Raw genomic sequence first — 19,563 nt, forward strand, 5'->3', positions numbered from 1 at the left:
GGCATCGTCCCGTTTCTTACACAGCAACCATAAGCTCCATCGACCGAGCCATCACCCATTGCATGGCTGCTGTTGATCGATCTGTTGCGCACGCTCACGATCTGATGCTATCCTCATCTCCTGCTCTATCCACGTATTTAGAATTCCCATGAGTCGCCTACTCCGTCTGCTCTTCGATATCAACCTCTTTAGGCGACGCTCAGTTTGTGCGGTTTTGTCCGAGCTTCTGCTGTCCGATGGCACTGAAGCCTACCAAGCCCGACAGTCGGGCTCACATAGTCTCGGCGGGACCGGTATTCTCGCCCAGCGTTCTCATATAAGGCAATAAGAGGTGGACACGAGTATCGGCGCGGTCTGCATTCGGCGAAGTCGATATGAAAACTGCTACAGTGTTCGCCAAAATGTTCAGCCTGCCGGACGTCGTTCCTGTGTGTTACGTGCTACCTGGACCCATACATCGTGTGCTGGCGCAGACAGATTGTGGCCCCACCAGAGGAAGTCTCTCAGGACCTGTTCGTGGGTTTTCCATGGTACAGATGTGGAGAACATATCCTGGTCTCGAAGTTCGGCCAGAGCATAAAGGTCGGCTCGGTCCCTCGTGATAGATCCGACGCCTAGCACCATCACCGCCCAGAAGCGGACCTTCGTCTCGGCTTCGGTCTGGCAAGATGACCAGGAGAACTTTCCGAGCGCGATGTAAAGATCGTTCAGCAGCCTTGCTCTTGTCAGACACGTGGGCGACAGGGTGAACAGCACCATATCGCTGAACACCAGGGCAGCTGCATGAATGACCGAAGCAAGTGCTTGCAGCTCACCTCGCCCATACGGATCTGGGTACAGCATGAGAAGCTGGTGCTGTGCGTACATGCGCATATGGACGACCAGAGAATAACTTGGTGATCCAGGACGCTCGCTTCGATACGAGTCCAGGGCGTTGACGGTGACTCGTGCAACATCGATGGCGGACCGAAGCCCGTGATCCTGAATCAGCGTAAATCCTAGGCAGCTACCCGTGGTTGCCTGGTTCCCATCAATACGCGACTCCTTGTACTGCTCAAGGATTTGTGCAGGAACTGCAGCCATCGACTTCCACATTGGGCGAATTCCACGTCTCGTAGCGATGAAGATGTCAAAGCTAATATTGTTAGAGCCACCACGATTGAAGCCAAGGATACTCACTGGTTCAACATCAGCCTCAGTGGGAGGTCTTGATCGATCGTGTCGGAGCCAATCCACGCATCACCGCCTTTCATCTCTACGACAGCATGGAGGAACTCGATGTCGTCGGATAAAATCCGTATCGAGCTGAATAACGATGCGAACTCTGCCATGAGTTCTGGTTCCACCCGATATTTGCGTCGCACGTCAGGTCTCTGCAGGCCCGAATGTGAGACCAAAGACATGAGTGCTGCAATGACCGCCGATTCGGGCGGCCCGTTGGCGTTCACAATTTGATTATTGACCCAAGCAATCGATCGCAAGCGGTGCGCCTTTCCGATAGCGATGATTTCGTTTGCGCTTTCTCGGTCTTTCATCTTTACATACTGTACGGTGATCGCCGCTGCCGCATCGATTTGATGCGACATCTGTTCCGGGGTATCAATGGCAGACCGACGGTAGAAGAATGTCGCCTGTTCTCGCGGGACTAGTGGCACCAGTGTTGGCCAGATCGAGGTTTGTGCATCATGAAGACCCTTTTGCAGCACTGTCGGAAGCTGTCCAACGATTGTCGTTCGAAAAGGATCTGCCAAATCTTGCGACAGTATACTCTTCGGGGATATCCTAGGAGAGCTGAGCAGGCCTGGAGACTGATCCTCATCTAGTATGGCATCAATCGGCGGCAGTGTCGGGTACCTTCTGACGGGGCCTCTGTCGGCTGGACGAGCTGGAAGCTCATATTCAACAACTGTACGGTCGGCGTTGGGTAACAAGCTCGATGGAACGTTGACAACCACCTCTCTGTTCTTGCGTGCGGATTGCCTGGCGGCATGAGCTCTCCGCTTTGCATCCTGGAGCTCCTGACTTCGTTTCGATTGCTTTTGATCGTGGAAAACGAAGAGGATCTCCTTGTGCTTGTTTGCAGCCATGCTGCTACAGCCAGATAGAATGGTGTGGATGGGTCACATGCTTCCAGTTGGACGGTCCGTTGGTCATCCCAGGACTGTGCGCGTGACAAGGTGGCCTTTGTCGACGTCGCCGCCGGACGAGGCTATGAGCTGATTCTGGGTGCTGGCAGCGAGGTCGCGAAGACTATGGCTCACACGGTAGCCTCAATGCGATCAGTAAACATACCAGAGCCCAAAGCTCATGTTTTCCCACAATCAATGAAGCGGACGAAAGACTGGACGAAGTCAAAATAGCACTTTGGATTACATAAGTGGCACGTTAAAATCCTGTCTGGAGTCAACACCCCACAGTCGACGTCGTTTTTGCCCGTCCGTATTCTCGTTCCAATCGTTTGGGTGCTTGGCTCACCGCAAGGGGAAGCTGGCTCGAGTAGCGCCTAGCCTTCGTTTAGACCACATAATCACACGCATCGCTATTGGACGGACAGGAGAATGCAGACGTGTGCGTTATTCAATGTTCAAGTTCGCTGCACCAAGCAGAGGGGGAAAGGTCGGGTTTGATATCAATGGTGAAAGCTCGAAGAGGAAAGTGCTCCAGTCGGTTGAAACCGATAGACCGATTAGCGAAGGTAAGCGAATGATTACTACGGGGGTGTCGGACGGCGTCGAGATAGCAAAGACCCGGAGCCTGTAGGTGTACCACGTTCTAAGAGCATGCTGCACCGAAATGAGAGCTTGATCTCTGGTGTGCGTGGTACCTGCCCTCCACGGCAGGTGATAAGGCAGTTCTGACTTTTCCCGTACTGCAGCCGCAAGCTAGGGAACTGATCGCAAAATCCGGCTGTCTGGGGAGGCTTGGGTGCGAGGCTTAGGTATCCGCATGCATGGTTGCAGAGAACGATTCGCACATGGCTCTCGTGGTACAACACAGAGGCTATGACTAAGTGCGGCGTAAGTGAAAAAGTAACATCAAACAGCGAATCGCCAGACGAGCAAATTCCGATGTCGGACTTTATGTCCGACGCGAGCCTAGGATCCGAAGCTATAATGAGACGCTTCCAAAGCAATTAAATGTTTGCCACGGAATACCGAGAAGGGCTTGAGAGGCCGTAGTACTGATGGCACTTCGCCACGAGTCCGCGGCTAGATGTGTCCTCGACGTTGTGCTCGTCGTCCCGGCGAATATTCGACAGCATGCTGGCGAAGTCTCCCAGGCTTCAAAAGGCCGCGGCTTCTCCCAAACGTCTTTCGCCGCGACTGAGTAGTCCTTGATCGCGAGAATAGTGGAGGAGAACTGATGCAGGCACTTCTAAATATGTGATGAGATGGTTCATGCCCTTCACGGAGTGGTATCTGTTGAGCGTTGTCGAGTTGGCTGATTGTTCCACATGGGGGCATTCTGGATCTTCGTATTATCGGTACAAACGAGCTCGACGGTTTGGTGTGACTTAGCCTCCTGATGGCAATGTCCAGAGCGTCTCGGTGAGCCTCTGTAGGGCTTTCGCCTGTTTGCTGATGCGAGCTTTTGCCCCATGACCGAGAACCAGGCTTTTCCCTCCTCGTGCTCTTGGTCAAAGACATCTGATTTCAGCCAGTCGTTCCGCCGTGTCGTTCATGTGTTAAGTCGCGACCACTGCAGGGACAGGTTTGCTTGTTACTGACTGAGAGCAGGGAATGCTGATGGTCCATGCAGATCTCATGTCACCTGTGACGCCTGATAGAGGACTATGACAGCATATCCTCCATAGTCGCCTCCATCGACTTAGGCGTCACGCTGAAACCCTTGAGAATGGTCTCCAAGGTATCGTCGTGGATCTCACACTCATTTGCGGCGAGCGCGTCGTACGTTCGGGCCCACCACCAGATCCCGCCGTCAGGCATGCCTCGCTCTTCGATGTAATATCGCTCGTGGCTGGGTCGGTCGACTATCTTCACCTTGACCTCACGGCCTTTGTGCTTGGACACGATTGCAGCGACTTCCGATAACGATTTCGTCTGCTTCTGAGACAAGTAGAACGTCTTGCCTGCCCATACATCGGATCGGGCAGCGAGAACAGCAGCATTCGCCAGTCCAAGGTCGGGGATGCTGGTCCAGCTGATTTGGGAGTCCCCTGCAAGGACAATTTCTGTTCGGTCGTCGTTGGCTACGTCGTAGTAGCAAGATACAGTGGCCAGCTCTCATTATAGAGTCCTTCTCGCACAATAGTCCACCTCAAGGACGATGCCTTGAGCCAGCGTTCGGTTCGCTCATGCGCCGTCATGACACGACTCAGACTTGGGTTCGCAAACGCCAGACTTGTGTAGTACACATGTCCGACCTTCGCCTGAACGGCCGCCTCCAAAACCTTGAAATGATCGGCCTCCCTACCAGCATCAGGATACTCATACCCGTGATCCTTCTGGACCCGAGCGCTTGAGATCAAGAAGAGTTTCGTGCAGCCTTCCAACGTCTGAGTCCAGTGCTCCACGGAGTCATCCCAGTCTGCTTTGCGCACTTGCACGCCCTTTGATCGAGCGTCGGAGAGCTTGGCTTCACCTCTTTGCGATGAGGTTGTGCAGACGATCTCCTCGGGCGATATGAGCTGTCGATCAAGTAGGGCGGACAAGGTCGCGAAGCCGAGCTTGCCGGACGCGCCAACGATTACTAGCATTGTGTCTGTACTGGAGGCGGTGCGTGTAGAACGTGGTGTTAGTTTGATTGCGGGTACAGCCTTGCATTGTTCAGAACCATATATAGGAACCGACTGGTTGGTCATCGAACGGACGAATTGTTAATGCCGCTGAGAGTTGCCACATTGAGGAGATCTGCGCGGAAGAGGGTCTACGCACGTGATTTCCGGCATGCGCGTAGTCATGATGCAAGTCATGCCTAACACATTTGTACACAGCGATGTTGTCACGGTGGATCAGAGTGAGATATAATCGAATATGTAGCATGACCGCGGAGTTGTCGCTCGTGTTGACTTCTTGTACCTGCGCCTAAAGCAGCGATACGTCATGCGGTTGGTGCAGAATATTTATATCCTTCGACAAATCCGTCCTCGAAACCTCACATACACCAGCTTAATTCGCCAGCATATCTACCGTTCGCGTCCACTTCTTACGCCAGTTCACCACCGCTGCTTTTCACCCACGACCATGACGTTCCAAAAGCCTTCGTCCGATCCGCCTAAGCATGAGATGGCATACTTTCCGGATATGACGACATCTCTGCCATCCGAATCAGGCGACTTCCGGAGAGTGCTCTGGACTGGTCTCTATAGCCAGCTGGTGCTGATGACAGTGCCTGTTGGCGGAGATATAGGTGATGAGGTAGGGTGATGCCAGGCTGCGTGCGCGAATACGGCTGACTTCTCCCAGAAACACACCGTCGATCAGATCCTGACATTCACTTCCGGCAAAGGGAAGGCCACAATTGCCGGAAAGGACCAGGAGGTCAAGGCTGGCGATCTGATCATTGTGCCCGCTGGGACACAGCACCAGTTCGTGAACACCGGTCCAACACCACTGATCCTATATACTGTGTACTCGCCCGCAGAGCATAAGCCCACAACGGTCCACAAGACTAAGGAGCAGGGCGAGCAGGAGGAGGACGACGGTATTGATGTCGCTCCGGACTGGTCTCGGCGGTCGAAGGCTGAGAACGAGAAGCTAGGTCTCGTCGAGGGTGAGGGTATGGAGAAGCAGTAGATTTCTGAGACAGAAACCGTTGCTGTACGGGCTTCATCTTTTCTTCTTGCTGACCACGGTCGTAAAACCATCTTCATCCACTTGCGGCACTACTTTCTCCTTTTTTGCGGTTGGCTGCGGAGCCTCGCCCATCTCAATGTCCTCATCGCTGAAGCCATTGAATTCATCGTCATCTTCGTCCCAGTCCGTCTCCTCGCCTTCGTCGTCCTTCCCGCGCACAAAGCCGGTTGACTCCTTCTTCCAACTCTTCTCCTTCTCCAAGTAGACCTGATATCTTGATTGCAACTCGGCGGTGTTGCCAGTGGCTAGCAGCTCGCATCCCCTCCAGATCGCCTGTGCTGTCTCTTCTGCGCTCCCGTCATCAACCACAACTTCGAATTCATCATTCAGTGCCTGTAGAAGCACTTCCTCAACATCTGCGGCATCTCGGAGCTGTCTCGGCGTGGATGTCAGCATCTCTGAAATGGCACCAGCGAGCCATTCTCTCTTCGCCGCTGCAATATCAGGAGAGCCGCCGAATGCATTTGCACAGGCGAAAGAGAGTGCAGGCCACGCCCATAATGCAAGCGCGACGTGTAGGTCAATTCGATCTGACTGTCCAGCTGGAAGCGTTGGTACGCTGTCGGTCATGTCGGCGGCTGATACAGCGACGGTCAAATTGGTCGCGACGTTTGCAATGACTACATACAAATTCGATGCGCTTTCTGGATCAAAGGCCTCGAACTTTTTAGTGGGGCATACCACGGGTCGGAGGAACGCTTCTCCGATCACGACCCTGCAGTGCAGTGCTGCAGTGTCTCGTGCTTCGCTTTTCGTTCCCCGTCCTGACAGTATATCATGTGTAATTGAATTCTTTGGCATGTGTCTTCTTAGCTCATTTCTCCTGGTCATCAGGTAGCTTGCGATTCCATACCACGTTCCTTGAAGTTGTCATTCGCTCGATAATAACACATGGTAAGCTCTCAAAGGGTTTCCAGCCTGTCGATGCTGATGAAAACTCTTCGCTTAAGCACATGGCTAACGACAGGGGTCCACCCTTGCAGCACGTCTTCCTGCATGCCATGCTAAGCCGTTAACTCATCCTGGTCACTTCTATTCAGGCAGACCACCGTCCAATCGCACGCTCACTAGTATGCTCGCAGACTGCACTTGCTATACGGGGAAGCCGACGACAGGCCGCTGTCCGGAGTCACTAGCTCTTTAACCATCTTTCCTGTTGTTCGTTTCATGACCTTCGCCAGAGAGTCCGACCTGGGACTCTCTTGCACAGCTCGCTCAGGCGACATGATGGACCAACTCGAAGTCATCGATGAGACTGGCGACATCGAAGTACAGGACGCGGATGTGCGTCTCATCCCCAGCCCTATCATGTGTACGCTTACTGACGAGAATAGTCCATCTCCGGTGCATCACTTTTCTATGATAGCGACGACGGCAGATCAGCAACTCAGTCTGTGACTTCGAGTATATACGACTATGAACAGCTACACGGCCGTACTTATCACGCTTACCACGGAGGCAAGTATATCTTGCCAAACGATGAGGACGAGCAGGAACGATGCGACATTATGTATCATGCCGTGCGATTATCGATCGGCAATAAACTTTACTTCGCTCCTATACAGGACCCTATCAACATACTAGATATCGGTACCGGCACAGGTCTCTGGGCTATTGAAATGGCCGATGCATTTCCAGCCGCGGAAGTCTGGGGCACTGACTTGAGTCCAATTCAACCAAGCTATGTCCCGCCCAATCTACACTTCGAAATTGCCGACGCCGACGAGGAATGGACTTACAGACAAAAATTTGATCTTGTCCACACCAGAGTCATGAATGACACCTCCTTAAAGGACTGGTCGCACTTCTACAGAGAAGCCTTCAAGGTCCTCAAGCCCGGCGGCTGGGTCGAGTCCCAAGAGTTCAGCTACCGACTGTATTCTGACGACAACACTATACCCAAAGACTCCAGTGTCATGTATTGGGAGGCACTCTGGACCGAAGGCGTCCAGAAACAAGGACTTCAAGGTCACTGCAATCCTGATCTGGTATACAAGCAGATGCAAGACGCCGGCTTCATCAACATAACACGTCTGAACTTCAAGATGCCCATCGGTCCGTGGCCAAAGGACCCTACGTTGCGTGAAGCCGGTGAGTATGGACGAGCAAACTTGCTCTTCGGCTTTTACGGCCTTAGCGTCAAGGTCTTCACGCAACTGCTCGGCTGGCAAGTGGAAGAGCTGGAAGTTCTGCTTGCAAAATGTCGGCAGGAGCTCAACCGCAGGGAGATCCACGGATACTGGCCAATGTAAGCGTTCGCGACAGGTAACAACTTTCTTGCTGACCTTGTACAGTTGGATTATGTTCGCACAGAAGCCGCCAAATGCCGGTCCCTGAACCTTGGGCGCCCTGCTGTAGTTGCATCTGTTACGCATCTACGAAGGGGCACGACGTACTCTAGAGGCACACTGTAACGTGCAATTGTTGAGGCCGCATTTCGGTCGCCTCAAGCGCTGCCAATAATGTGACACGCCAAGGTCGCAGTCCACGTGCGGATGACAGCCGTCAACTATAGTCAACTCGTCATCACCAAATGGCACTCGAGAATGCATAGCCGAATCCGATGGAAGCAGTAGCAACCATGCCGCTTGCAGTCGACCGAATTCAGCAAACGCTATGGAGCATGCGCGGATGTATCTCCACGCAGCCAATCATGTGGTGTCACCCACTAGCGTCCTTCGGCCCAGGTGTTGCTATTCACAAAGTACTTGCGTCAAGTCGGCACAGGGCAGAGAGCTCATCCGCTCCAGCGCCGGCTTCGGCCACTGAGTCGAATGTCAGCATTCGCACTCGAGCTGGGAATGCACTTGTGGCAGGGATGGACAAAGGCTAACCGCGTCGGCAAGATCTCGAGACAGCAGGGCAGCCACGAGGCAACCAGGCTAACCTGGAGACACATCAAGCGCCTGTTTATTTGTTTCGCAATCTTGCCCGAGGTCCTTTGCTATAGATACGAACGTAGTCGTCTGCGAGAAGACGCTGTTCCCGACTACAGCGTCCAGCACGTAATCCCACCAAGATGACACGCCTCAATGAAGGAACTCAATCCGGTACGCCGAATATGAATACCTTGATCTATCTCGAGACGAGGGATTGGGAATGAGACACGTCAACAGAACGATCTTGATGCATCGCAGTCTAGCTGTTTGCCTGTGTTTGGAAAGATTAAACCAGATCTCGACTCAACTGCTGACCATGAGCCGCGCATTCACTTTGAATTCGCCCAAAGCGAGCGCTGGCAGGTGACCGAACCAAGGCTTTTACGGCGTGTAGCAATGGTGGTGACAGTTCTCACCCCTTCAAGCAAGCGAGACTCGGTTAGGCTGTCGTGATTCGATGGGATCGATCATTCCCTTGACGATGGACCTGTAAATGCGTGACAGAGGCGACGAAGCGCCTGGTTGGGTATGCCATCGCCGTGCCCGGACTTTATAAGGTCGGCCAGGAAATGTCAAAGATGACGGTGGTAGAGCAACCATTAGTTTCGGAATGAGCTGAAATGTGTGAGGGAGATAGAATCCTGGCTCAGATACCTTGATGGTGAACGTGTCAGCGAGGGGTGAAATGAGGCGTTGCCTTGCAGTCGAACTTTTCAGCCGTTCCTGCCGGAACTCTAAGCGAAGGGCGTGGGGAGGGTAAAGCTCATGCCGCACGGCAAGTGCGCACTTGTCATTGTTATCACTGCGTGAGTCGCTGCCTGCAGTGCGAGTGCGAGAATATGGCAAGAACGTCAGCAGCCAAAAAGATTAAACAAATCGTCAGGCCACACCGTATAAGATTACGGTTAAGCACGAGGTGAGACATTTTGCATCTGACAATGCACGCCAACCCTGATGACAGATCTCCTCGTTGCCTAATTGTTTGTTCTTTTGCTGTCCATACTTCACGTTGCTTCCTGCATGCGGAATAACGCCAGGGACATAGCTTCGTCGAGCATCCCCGTTGTTGGCTTTCGATGGACAGTCAACATCCTCCCAAGACTCACCTGACCGTTGGGTCCTCCGGGAGATGGAGACCGTGCCCTATCCATGGCTTGGTCAGCTCCAGGAACAGTCAAAGAATTACTTCTCGACCTGAACAAGCTGTCGCTAGGCACACCAAGAGAATCCTTTCGTTGCGTCGAATCGCCACCGTTCATAATGGGCACAATTGGTCCGTTCGGCTTCCTCACTGATTGAGTAGCGTTGCTGCGACGCAGACTTCCCACGGCAGGAGAAGGAGACCTGGGTCTAGCCGGGAGCGGCGAAGTCGATCTGGGTGCCTCGAACCTTGAAGACGACACTGGACGTCCAGATCGCTCAGGCACGTCCTTCGTGGGCGCCAACTTCTTCGTCTCGTCTCGCATACGAGTCCAGAGGCCCATCATCCACGCCTGCTTCTCGGGCTCCTTCATGGTCCGCACGGGCAAAACTTCGGCGCCGGCCATCTCTCTGGTCGGCCATGGAAAGCTGACCGCCATTTCTTTGAGGGTCACGGAATCGAGCTGTCGGAGCACTATTCGGAGCTGTGGCTCGACGTTATCCACCCAAGGGAATGGCCAATCATCTCGTCCTTGCAGACGATCCGCTATCTGTACCATTGCACCGATCAGCCATTCGATAGCCACGTTGTCCGGTACGCTATTCGCCTTGTCCAACAGCCAGCCCAAGGTTTCTGGAGAGCCGGATTGATTGAGGATGGGAATACTGCGCTTGTCGTGCTCGCGCTTTTGCAACTTCAAGATAAAGTCGTTGTACTCCTTCATAGCGGTAAGTGGCATTCCGATGAAATATCCGTTATCAAGTGCGTGCACTAGCTCATCTCCTAGCGCCAACCCAGATTTGATGCCGCTGTTGAGGCCCCTTCCAGGCCAAAAATGTACGGTCATAGCAGCGTCTCCAGCGACAGCAACAATGGCATGTGGTCGCCTCAGCTTTGGCGTATCTTCTGGTGGCAACAATTGCACGCCCTCCTTCACAGCTTGGACCACAATCGGAATCCGCACGATGTTGATGACTTCGTGCTCCTTGAATCCAAAGAGCTTCAATCCGTCCAGAATCGATATCCAGAGTGGACTGTCACGGTTTTCGGAAGGTGCGAACACCTGCGATTCCTCGAACCCCTCGGGCACACTCCCGTCAGCCTTTCTCAAGCAGCCAGGTCGACCGAAGTGAACATATTGCCCATCTATCGATGTCATCTTGTCCCACTCCTCCTCGGTCAGTTGCATGTTCAAGTATCCACGGCCGTCATAATCGCTGGCGTTGAGCAGGTATCTCGTCTGGCCTAAAGTAAGGAAAACATTCAATGGCTGTGACCATGGCAGACCCGCTGGCCGATCGAATGCAAGGCCGAGCGCGTAGGATCGCCCACGTTCGTTCTCATAACCGTGGAAGTAGGATTTTCGAACCCATGATGCCGCACCATCGGCACCTAGCAAAACATGAAAGTCCTCAACGTCAGGCAGCTCTTCCTTCGTCATACCGCCTGTATGGAGAAAGACAGTGCCTTGAAGTGCGGGCCTTGGACATGCTTCAGAAACCGGTCCTCAACTTTTCGAATTTGGATATTCGCGCTTCCTGGCCACACTGGCTCCTTCTTGCCAGCAAAAAGCGCTTGGAATGCCTCCGGACTTAGCAAGCTAGTCACAGAGTCTTGGAGGGTCACGACCTGATCTCTTCTCCGAGCTGTGGGCGGGTAATCTGCATATTTTGTCCCATCCGCACGCGTCTTCCACACCCATCGTCGCTCATACATGTGCACCTCGACTTTGCCTTTCCCTTTCTCGGCTAAGGAGATCGCAGAAGCCAGCGCTGTCGGACCACCACCCACAATGCAAACTTTCAGTCGGCCTGCTGGATATTGGTAAGTCACTATTGGGCCAGAGGGTCGTGGTTTCAGATCTCGTTCCAGCGTCGGATCAAAGAAGAAGTCCATTACCTCTCGAGTTCGAGCATTGTGTACTTGGGTGTGCACTTTGGACTTGATCAGTATGAAGCGCACACATTGCAAAGGTGGATTCGCAGCAAAGGATAGATGTCTGCTCTCGAAGAGCTCTTCCTGGATGGCTGTCGCTATTGCCGGCACCGTTGAGTTTTTCGGGTCTGTGACAATACTGCGCAGCATTGCCATTGGCATCGATTCTGGGTGCATGCCAGCCATGCGAAGCAGGAAGATCCGCGCACGCTCGAGATCTGGTCGGCTGCCATCGGTACCCCAACCATCTTCGTACACTTGAGGGAACGATATCTGATCGCTCGGAATGGGCACTGGTGCGCGTTGCGGGACGAAGCTGCTGCGACGGGCAGTGCCGTTCGTTGTTGGAGGTGCCATGGTCGGCATCCTGGATATCGCCGTTTCGCCAATCGCTCTACAATCCTCACCACCGCCTCAAGACGTTCCTTCGATATTCCGCCACGCTACTCCCAAATACTGAATCCGGCTTGGATGGCGACACTGCACATGAGGCACGCTTGTTGGGCTATCGATGCAAGTTCTTTCACTACTACCTAGGGATTATTGGCTTCAGCTTTAAAAGAGGACTGTCTATGTGCGAAAGTCCCCAGGATGTCAAGATGTCACCTAGGTTATCCGAGATGGCTGAAACTTCAACACGAGTTCCTCTTTGATCACCTTCTAATCCAACACGAGGCCTGCCCCACTAAATATTTGCTAAGGCGAGTGAGGCCTAGAATTCAGGCTTGAGGCGACGATCACCATATGCAAGATGCATCACAGCATACTCGGCGCAGGCAGAGGTGCATTCACGCCTTCCCGACGCAGTGCTATTTCAGCCAGCAGAATCCTGTGGTTACAATTAAATCTGGAGTCAAGGTACGAACACATCATAGTCTGGGGGCCTAAACGCGTTACCCAAGCCTGGAAGGACCCCAAACCCCGCCAATGCAAACTGCCGCGGCTTGTCAGGCGCCACGCCTCAAGATAGACGTTTCAGGGACAAATCATAGGCTCTCGTTCATCTTGCTCTTCAGGGCAGTCTCAGCTATCGTAAACTTTGGTTGGATCTTCGCCAAACTTCGATGCATTTTTGGAAACTGCTGCGCAAAGCTTCATGACTGTGTAATGCAGTGCAATTGTGGCCCCATCACCGACTACTTTAGACGGAAAACCGTGAACTCAAGGATGCGAATGCTGTCACGGCCGAGACATCGGTACTAATTGATGAAGCGGCCATCAATGTCCCGAACTCCCCATCAACATTGCGTGACACTAAGCGAGCACAAGCGCGTGAAGAAGCTCGCAACCAGGGACACCCCTCGGGCTTCATAACGCAGCCTAGAATTCTTGGTGGGTAACCACGACTGTGGCTTCATTTCCTTGCCATCGTTTTTGAATATTCTCCTACGTCAGGGCTGAGGCTGTCGGTGCATCTGTTCCTGGGAAGAACCGCACGGCGCGGCCTTTGCATCACACGTCCTTCCATAACGAATCTGCTACCGCAACGACTCTCCGACACTCCAATCATCATGTCTCTCCGTTCCAAGAAGAACGTTACCCTCATCCGCCCAATACCCGCCTTCATACCGCGTGCTCTGGCGCTGGATGTTCTTCACGACCACAGTGAAGTCATCACACTCAACCCGCTGGTTTTATCACATCGTGCCATTGCCGCTCCGATCGATGCGCCGCCGGATGAGGCGCTGTCCAGATGGTATGAGATTACGGAACGCATTCAATTCATTCCGGGTCTAGGCAAGGCAGGCTCGTCAACAATAAACTTTAATGGCGTCTTTCACGATGTGCCGTGGGGTCTACAGACACATATATATGCTCCGATGAACATTGACATGAGGGCACAATACCGCATCGCAGGATCACAACCGGGTGTCGACCAGGAGCCTGCAATACGAGAGCTGGGTCTCGAGAAGCTGGGCGCCCCGAAAGAGGGCCTGTACTTACGAGCAGATGTTGAATTCAAGGCGAATGTAGCGCTTGCAGGCTTCGTGAAGAGCGAAAGCGTCAAAGCGATCGGGGAGATGGTGCAGCGAATGGTTCAACGAGCCGAAAAGCTGGACGCAGACGTGCTGCAGGGCATGATTAGAGACGAAAGAGAGGTCAACCTGGGAAGAGTGAAGAGTGCAGACGGACCACAGCCCCAACTGGCTTGGCAATTGCGGCAGAGCCAAAGTCAAGGATCAGTTCCCCATCTTAGCCAGACGCAGAGCATGCCAGTCCAGCAATGCGTTTCTGGACGGGACAGCTGGCCAACAGAGGAGCAAAAACCCCGACACGCCAACACTGATCCGATCGCACAGGAGTTGCCTTCGCCGCCGACCATTCAATATTCATCATTCGGAAGAAACGAGCAGCAACCACAGATTGCTTACCAGCAAAAGCGGTCGAGCTATGCGCCGCCCACACACGTTGTTGAACTCGATAACACCGAACACTCGGCCGGCTCTGAACAGAGTGGTTGGTCAGCGGGCATTGCCGATAACGGCAGCACCGATAGCAACGGAGCATACCCGTATCCAGACGTGCGTTCACCATCACAAGGTCGTTCGCCTTCGAGAGAAGCTGTTCAGCAGCAGAACACTTCGACCTACCAACATCAACAGCAAGCGCCCTCGCCTCAGCCGCAACAAACACAATCACAACAAAGTCCTTACGCGTACACATACAATCCAGCGGATTATCAAAAGCAGCCACAGGTGATAGCCCAGTCCAAACCATTCTATCCCCTGCCTTCTCAACAGCAATCCTACCAACAACAATACTCCCACTATCAACAACCGCAACAGCAACAGCCAGCCTACCCGCAGACTCGAGAGCCAGAGATGCGTGAAAGGGAGCGAGGCCAGAAAGTGCCACAATTCCAGGAAGGAAGGAAGTACAGTTTCGACGAAGCCAGATTACAGCCGGAAGCACTCAACGTGGGCAGTTTCGAGCGCAGCAGGAGGTGGAGTGGCGTCGGAGTTGGTGAATGAGGCGGTTTCAGCAGGGAACTCGTGGTTCGGACCAGGGCTGATAATACTGGTGTCCCTTCAAGAAATAAGCCCTTAGCCTGTGTTGGGACAACGTGCGGTCATAAGAAGATCGGCGTGTGTGATTGATCACGGCTACAAAGGACCGGTAAGAATTCATGAAGTCTTTGCATTGCCAGCAACCCTGCGTGGCCATACTTTTATCTTTGGCAACCGGAGCCAGATTCTGTATCTTGTAAGAGGGATCCACATGTGAAGAGCCGTTCCATCCCGATCCTTTAATGCTCAAAACATGATACAATCCTACACGTTCCAAAACGACGTCTTCCGCAGAGGACAGAGACCGTCTGACTATCTCCAGCATTCCACGTTCAAGCCGCCACCAATGGCTGTCAATTCGTGAAACCATTCGACGCTTCACTCACAACTCCTCACACTACTCCATAGCCGTCTTGCCAGCAGCGCCGGCTCCCTTGGCCGCGACGACCTTAGCAGCCTCTGCCTCACCCGCCGCAGCACCCTCGGCCGCTGGCTACTGCAGCTTCACCTGCAGCCGCACCTGCTTCTGCTACAGCACCGGCACCAGCAGCAGCAGCAACAGGAACAAAAACACCCCACTCCCCATTCAAATCATCCACAGTGAGCGTAATCTCATTCTCCTCGGCCTCAAACTCAAACTCCAACCCTTCCTCGATCGCAAAGCTGCACCCATCTGCACTCAATTTTCCGATCTTGGTCGTTGCGAGGTCGAGTGCTGCTACTGCTGAATCTGTATATCTCATTGTTAGTACACCTCAAAAACTTAAACCCATTCGAAAGGGTGGAAGCTAAGGGGAAGTGGCAACACACCAGTAACGTCAAAGATATAATCAATCTTCTGCAGCGTCGGCGTCCCACTGGTCGCAAACTGCACAATGAAGCTCGAGCTCTCGACCGCCGCGAACCCAGCTGGTGGGGCGGCGGGAGAGGTGTTTTCTTGGGTCAGGACTTGGCCTGCTTGGGCGGATTGGAATTCGACTTCGAATGCGCCGGCGCCTGTTAGTCCAAGGGAGGGATGTTAGCGCAGTTCGTGACGTTGCTTTTGTATGACTCTTGCAGGATAGTGTGGGGAAGGCCGGTACTAGACGCAGGCAACATGGTGAGAGAGGGGACAGCGGAACAGAAGACTCACAGTGGGAGTATATAAGATGTCCTGCTTGAGGTCTCCGCCGACCAGGTCGATGATCTCTCCAAATGACCCTTCGATTTCGACCTCGTTCTCTGCGCCTTCTCCTTCGGCGGCTGCTTCGCCTTCAGCAGCAGCGGCCTCAGCAGCAGCGGCTGGAGCCGGGCAAGCCGCTGCCGCTGCCGCTGCTCCAGTCGCGTTGGCAGCAGCGACCTCCTTCACTGCAGCCTTAGCAGCAGGTGCAGCAGCGGCTTCAACGGTCTTGACAGCTTTGACAGCAGGAGCGGCAGCTTCAGCAGCGACGACATGAACGCCAGGAGTAGGAGATCTCCTGACTTTCCTTACACGCCCAGCAGGGCTGGTCCTCACGCCAGGTAGGGATGAGGTGTTGGCAATGTCGAGGACAACGGGCGAGCGGGCGATGTGGCGGGAAGTGATTGAACGATGTTGGGGCTCGATCAGAGGTGCTGCGAGGGTGGTTGTGAAGAGGAGGGCGAGTGTGGTGATATGCATCTTGAGTGAGAAGGGCGGTGAGGGAGAGGATGATGTTGGATGGGAAAGGTGTTGGGTAATGTCTGGCCTGCAGATGTGATGTAAAAAGTTGTGTAGGCGAATTGAAAGGCCGTGCCAGCAGCCAAGGACCAATGCGAATGAAGGTGAAGCAACGAACGAGGAAACGAGAAATGAAGCGTGACAAGAACAGGCAGGAGAGGTCACGGAGCGGACATTTGGGAGATCGTAGAATATATGTCGACTTTGCGTACGCTTGCGATGGCTAGTACTTCTCCTGAGCATACGTGTGCTCGAGCCTTGGTGGACCGCCGTTGGCAGATGTTGACAGCCGCTGAGAACACATCCACGCCGTTGTAGCCGTTGACTCGTCATCGCCTTGTCTTGTGCTAGCGCATGGCGATATGTTCGGGATGCTGTAGTGGGGATGGGTTTGCCAGCATTGGCGGCTGTTCCTGAAACAATCCTCCAGTCGAAGGTCGGTGGTAGCTACGACCTGAGGCACGACCTTGTGTAGTGACGCAAGCAGTAGTGAGACTGGAGATCGAGCACATCACGCGACAAGAGAAGTGCAAGTCCAGCCGGCCGATGGACTAAAGGACGTCTGCTGTAAGCGCGCTCCGCATAGATGTGTTTTCACAATGCTCGGACTTTCCTGCCACTTGTCCGCGCAGTGACTTCACACCGGAGTAACTGCTTTTCGAAGGGAACTTATCTGTTCCAAACCGTTACACTTTGCAACGTCTCAGCGTCAAGCGAGTGTGCTTAGATGGCAGGAGCCGCTCCACGCCCTTCATAAGCTCAAAGCGATGTTTGCCAAGCATCTCCGCCGAGCCCGCGCCCAGCCAGCGCCAAGGTGCTTCCGCGTTTCGAATTTGTCGCCAAGGAGGCATCAAAGGCGCCGGAAGATGATCGCTACGGTAGAACAAGCTTGTGGACTCGTCTGAAGCCTTGTCGATCTTTGCTAAGCCGCGTTTTGAAGGCTTGGGCGTTTGGCTATGTTTTGGCGGAATGGAGCTGGGATTGCTCAGCAAGTTCGCATACCTAGGTAGCGATAGACGCCTTCAGCCGCCAAGTCTTGGGTCGATGATTCCTCTGACAATTGTGAGCTCTTCCTCGTCGACCTCACTCAGACTGAGTAATTCTAGTTCTTCGATGACCTTCCCTCCGCTATCGAACTTATTTCGTAAGATGGCTCTACACCATCTCCTTGGATCTGCCACGTCCAATGAGACACTGGCAGTGCTCAGTAAACGTCCACTGTCGCATTTCTGCAGCTCTCGCCACGAATCATTCCTAGCAGTGACGAATGGTGGCTTTCCGGGAAAGAAAAGGTCCTGAAAGTGCACGCGTTGACCCAGACTGCTTCTTGACGTGGACTGTATCGAGGCATAAAGCTCTACAGTCAACGCTCGGATGTAGATATTGCGATCCGCGTCCATGGGAACAGGAAGTGATCGAACTTGCTGACGAAGGCGAACTAATTCTGCTACTCTGAAGCAAGTGACCAGACGGTTGAGGGATTCCAGGTTGGGTAGGCACCGCGAAGGTGCAAGTTTTATGATCGCTGGGATCGTTCGTAACGTTGGTCTGAGGGCGGGCGAAGATGCCGATGACGGCACATACTGGACATTCGGGGCGCTTTGAGAGATGATGTTCGATCGCGGCACCCGAAAGGGTCGACTCAATGGTGTATGTGGCGACAGAGAGGGCGCCGCTGGTCCCTTCGATGTTTCTATGGCAGGAGATTGAGCTTCAGAAGAGCGTGTCTTTTGGCCTTCCCAAGAATCTTCCGACTTCTCGGCTGAGTGATTCGTTGTTGCAGGCGTAGACTGCGGTGGGGACGGGGATGAATCCCTCCCAATCATATCCTCGAAAAGAGAAGATTCATCCGAGAAATCGTCGGGCGCAGCACTCTCTTTCACGTCGCCCTCTCGTGCCTTCGGTCGTTCAACACTATGTCCTGAACGTGGACAAGTCGTCAGCATCGCCACAGCCGCCTCTTGAAAGTCTATGGTCTTGAGTGGCATATGATGCGAGTCCAGATGTTGAGCTGATCCTATGATACCGGTAGCTGGCGATGCGTTGACAAGTATCTCTTCGAACAGAGACGAGTCGTCTGAGAAGTCGTCCAGGGTTGTTGCCTCATGAGCATTGGCAGTGGTCGAACAATTCATATATGACGTTGAAGACACGAATCCGGATAGTTCGATTATATCTGAAGAGATATGTCAGATACCTTCCGCAAGAGGGTAGGGATCGGGAGGGTCACAGGGGCTAAGGGGCACGTTCTTCGAGGATGGGAGAGGCTTCAGAGTCGCCTGGCTGGTATGGACACCCACTTACCAGTCCCAGGATCGAAACGGCGAAGCTGAGATACTGTCGTGACCACGGACGTGATGGACAACGGCGCTGATACTGAGCTGGTAGACTGTCTGCCCTCGTCTGAGGTGGGTGATGTCTCTGCTTCGGAAAGATTGCTGTCGATGTCAGCGGTGCTCATAGTAACGACTGCATCCGCATCCGAGTCATTCTCTTTGTTCTCAATTGTCTTCAGCCGCTTCTGAGGTCGCTGCTCTGGGAGATATGGAGTGAACCAGCCAAGTTGTACGCTTGCCACAGCTGTTGGCGTCCTGACTTTTGGTTGTGCAAAGACTTCGTCTGGAACGTCATCTGGAACCTCGTCGGCGAGCTCGTTGATGTCGTCAATGTCAGCAGAGGAGCGGCGGCGCTTCAGTGGGGTGTATGGCTTCCAATTACGTCGCTTTGCGATGTCCTTGTGTCTAGCGAAGATGATGCGTTCAGCTTTGGCTATTATCAATTGTCTGTCGATGCCTAACTCAGTGGCACCCTCGTCGACGGAATGGCCTGCCAGAGATCCGCTGGCGTGTTCAGACTCAGCCTCGGAGTCGAGCAGATCCAGAGAGTCAGCAGTACTAGGATCGTCGCTGTCTGGCTGATCCTCAAGGGTCTCCAGAGGGACGTATGGGTAAAGTGGTCGCAACTGCGGTTGTCTGGAAAGCGTGTAGTCGATGATATGGGTTGCTGGCTCGACACAGGCCCAACCTGCCGCCGAGATCTGTTTGAGTCAGTAGCTACTACGGAAGGCGCGTCCGTACAGAGCACTTACCATATCGTTGGGTCGCAG

General features: G+C 53.6%; 8 protein-coding genes across 8 annotated transcripts; 3 read left to right on the forward strand and 5 right to left on the reverse strand.

The window, feature by feature from the left end:
- Nucleotides 1-405: 405 nt before the first annotated feature.
- Nucleotides 406-2,087, reverse strand: AB675_11589 (uncharacterized protein; the record flags this gene model as incomplete). The annotated part of the gene is made up of 2 exons (XM_018140449.1): nucleotides 406-1,135; nucleotides 1,180-2,087. 2 exons carry the CDS (start codon nucleotides 2,085-2,087, stop codon nucleotides 406-408), a joined length of 1,638 nt encoding a protein of 545 aa, XP_017999882.1.
- Nucleotides 2,088-3,791: 1,704 nt separating this feature from the next.
- AB675_11590 (Quinone oxido 2) lies at nucleotides 3,792-4,717 on the reverse strand (the record flags this gene model as incomplete). Its single annotated transcript, XM_018140451.1, has 2 exons — nucleotides 3,792-4,161; nucleotides 4,215-4,717. The coding sequence occupies 2 exons, from the start codon at nucleotides 4,715-4,717 to the stop codon at nucleotides 3,792-3,794; spliced, it is 873 nt and encodes a 290-aa protein (XP_017999862.1).
- A 487-nt stretch (nucleotides 4,718-5,204) lies between these two features.
- AB675_11591 (uncharacterized protein) lies at nucleotides 5,205-5,756 on the forward strand (the record flags this gene model as incomplete). The annotated part of the gene is made up of 2 exons (XM_018140452.1): nucleotides 5,205-5,378; nucleotides 5,427-5,756. 2 exons carry the CDS (start codon nucleotides 5,205-5,207, stop codon nucleotides 5,754-5,756), a joined length of 504 nt encoding a protein of 167 aa, XP_018000005.1.
- Nucleotides 5,757-5,789: 33 nt separating this feature from the next.
- Nucleotides 5,790-6,386, reverse strand: AB675_11592 (Pre-rRNA-processing protein TSR2; the record flags this gene model as incomplete). The annotated part of the gene is made up of 1 exon (XM_018140453.1): nucleotides 5,790-6,386. The coding sequence occupies one exon, from the start codon at nucleotides 6,384-6,386 to the stop codon at nucleotides 5,790-5,792; it is 597 nt and encodes a 198-aa protein (XP_017999957.1).
- Nucleotides 6,387-7,043: 657 nt separating this feature from the next.
- AB675_11593 (uncharacterized protein) lies at nucleotides 7,044-8,153 on the forward strand (the record flags this gene model as incomplete). The annotated part of the gene is made up of 3 exons (XM_018140454.1): nucleotides 7,044-7,100; nucleotides 7,151-8,064; nucleotides 8,111-8,153. The coding sequence occupies 3 exons, from the start codon at nucleotides 7,044-7,046 to the stop codon at nucleotides 8,151-8,153; spliced, it is 1,014 nt and encodes a 337-aa protein (XP_018000105.1).
- Nucleotides 8,154-9,699: 1,546 nt separating this feature from the next.
- AB675_11594 (uncharacterized protein) lies at nucleotides 9,700-12,128 on the reverse strand (the record flags this gene model as incomplete). The annotated part of the gene is made up of 2 exons (XM_018140455.1): nucleotides 9,700-11,317; nucleotides 11,383-12,128. 2 exons carry the CDS (start codon nucleotides 12,126-12,128, stop codon nucleotides 9,700-9,702), a joined length of 2,364 nt encoding a protein of 787 aa, XP_018000056.1.
- Nucleotides 12,129-13,282: 1,154 nt separating this feature from the next.
- Nucleotides 13,283-14,743, forward strand: AB675_11595 (uncharacterized protein; the record flags this gene model as incomplete). Its single annotated transcript, XM_018140456.1, has 1 exon — nucleotides 13,283-14,743. One exon carries the CDS (start codon nucleotides 13,283-13,285, stop codon nucleotides 14,741-14,743), a length of 1,461 nt encoding a protein of 486 aa, XP_017999815.1.
- Nucleotides 14,744-15,176: 433 nt separating this feature from the next.
- Nucleotides 15,177-16,418, reverse strand: AB675_11596 (uncharacterized protein; the record flags this gene model as incomplete). Its single annotated transcript, XM_018140457.1, has 4 exons — nucleotides 15,177-15,268; nucleotides 15,354-15,509; nucleotides 15,590-15,775; nucleotides 16,253-16,418. The coding sequence occupies 4 exons, from the start codon at nucleotides 16,416-16,418 to the stop codon at nucleotides 15,177-15,179; spliced, it is 600 nt and encodes a 199-aa protein (XP_018000187.1).
- Nucleotides 16,419-19,563: the final 3,145 nt, after the last annotated feature.

This window comes from Cyphellophora attinorum (assembly GCF_001299255.1).
Source record: "Cyphellophora attinorum strain CBS 131958 chromosome Unknown Contig13, whole genome shotgun sequence".
Lineage (NCBI taxonomy): Eukaryota > Fungi > Ascomycota > Eurotiomycetes > Chaetothyriales > Cyphellophoraceae > Cyphellophora > Cyphellophora attinorum.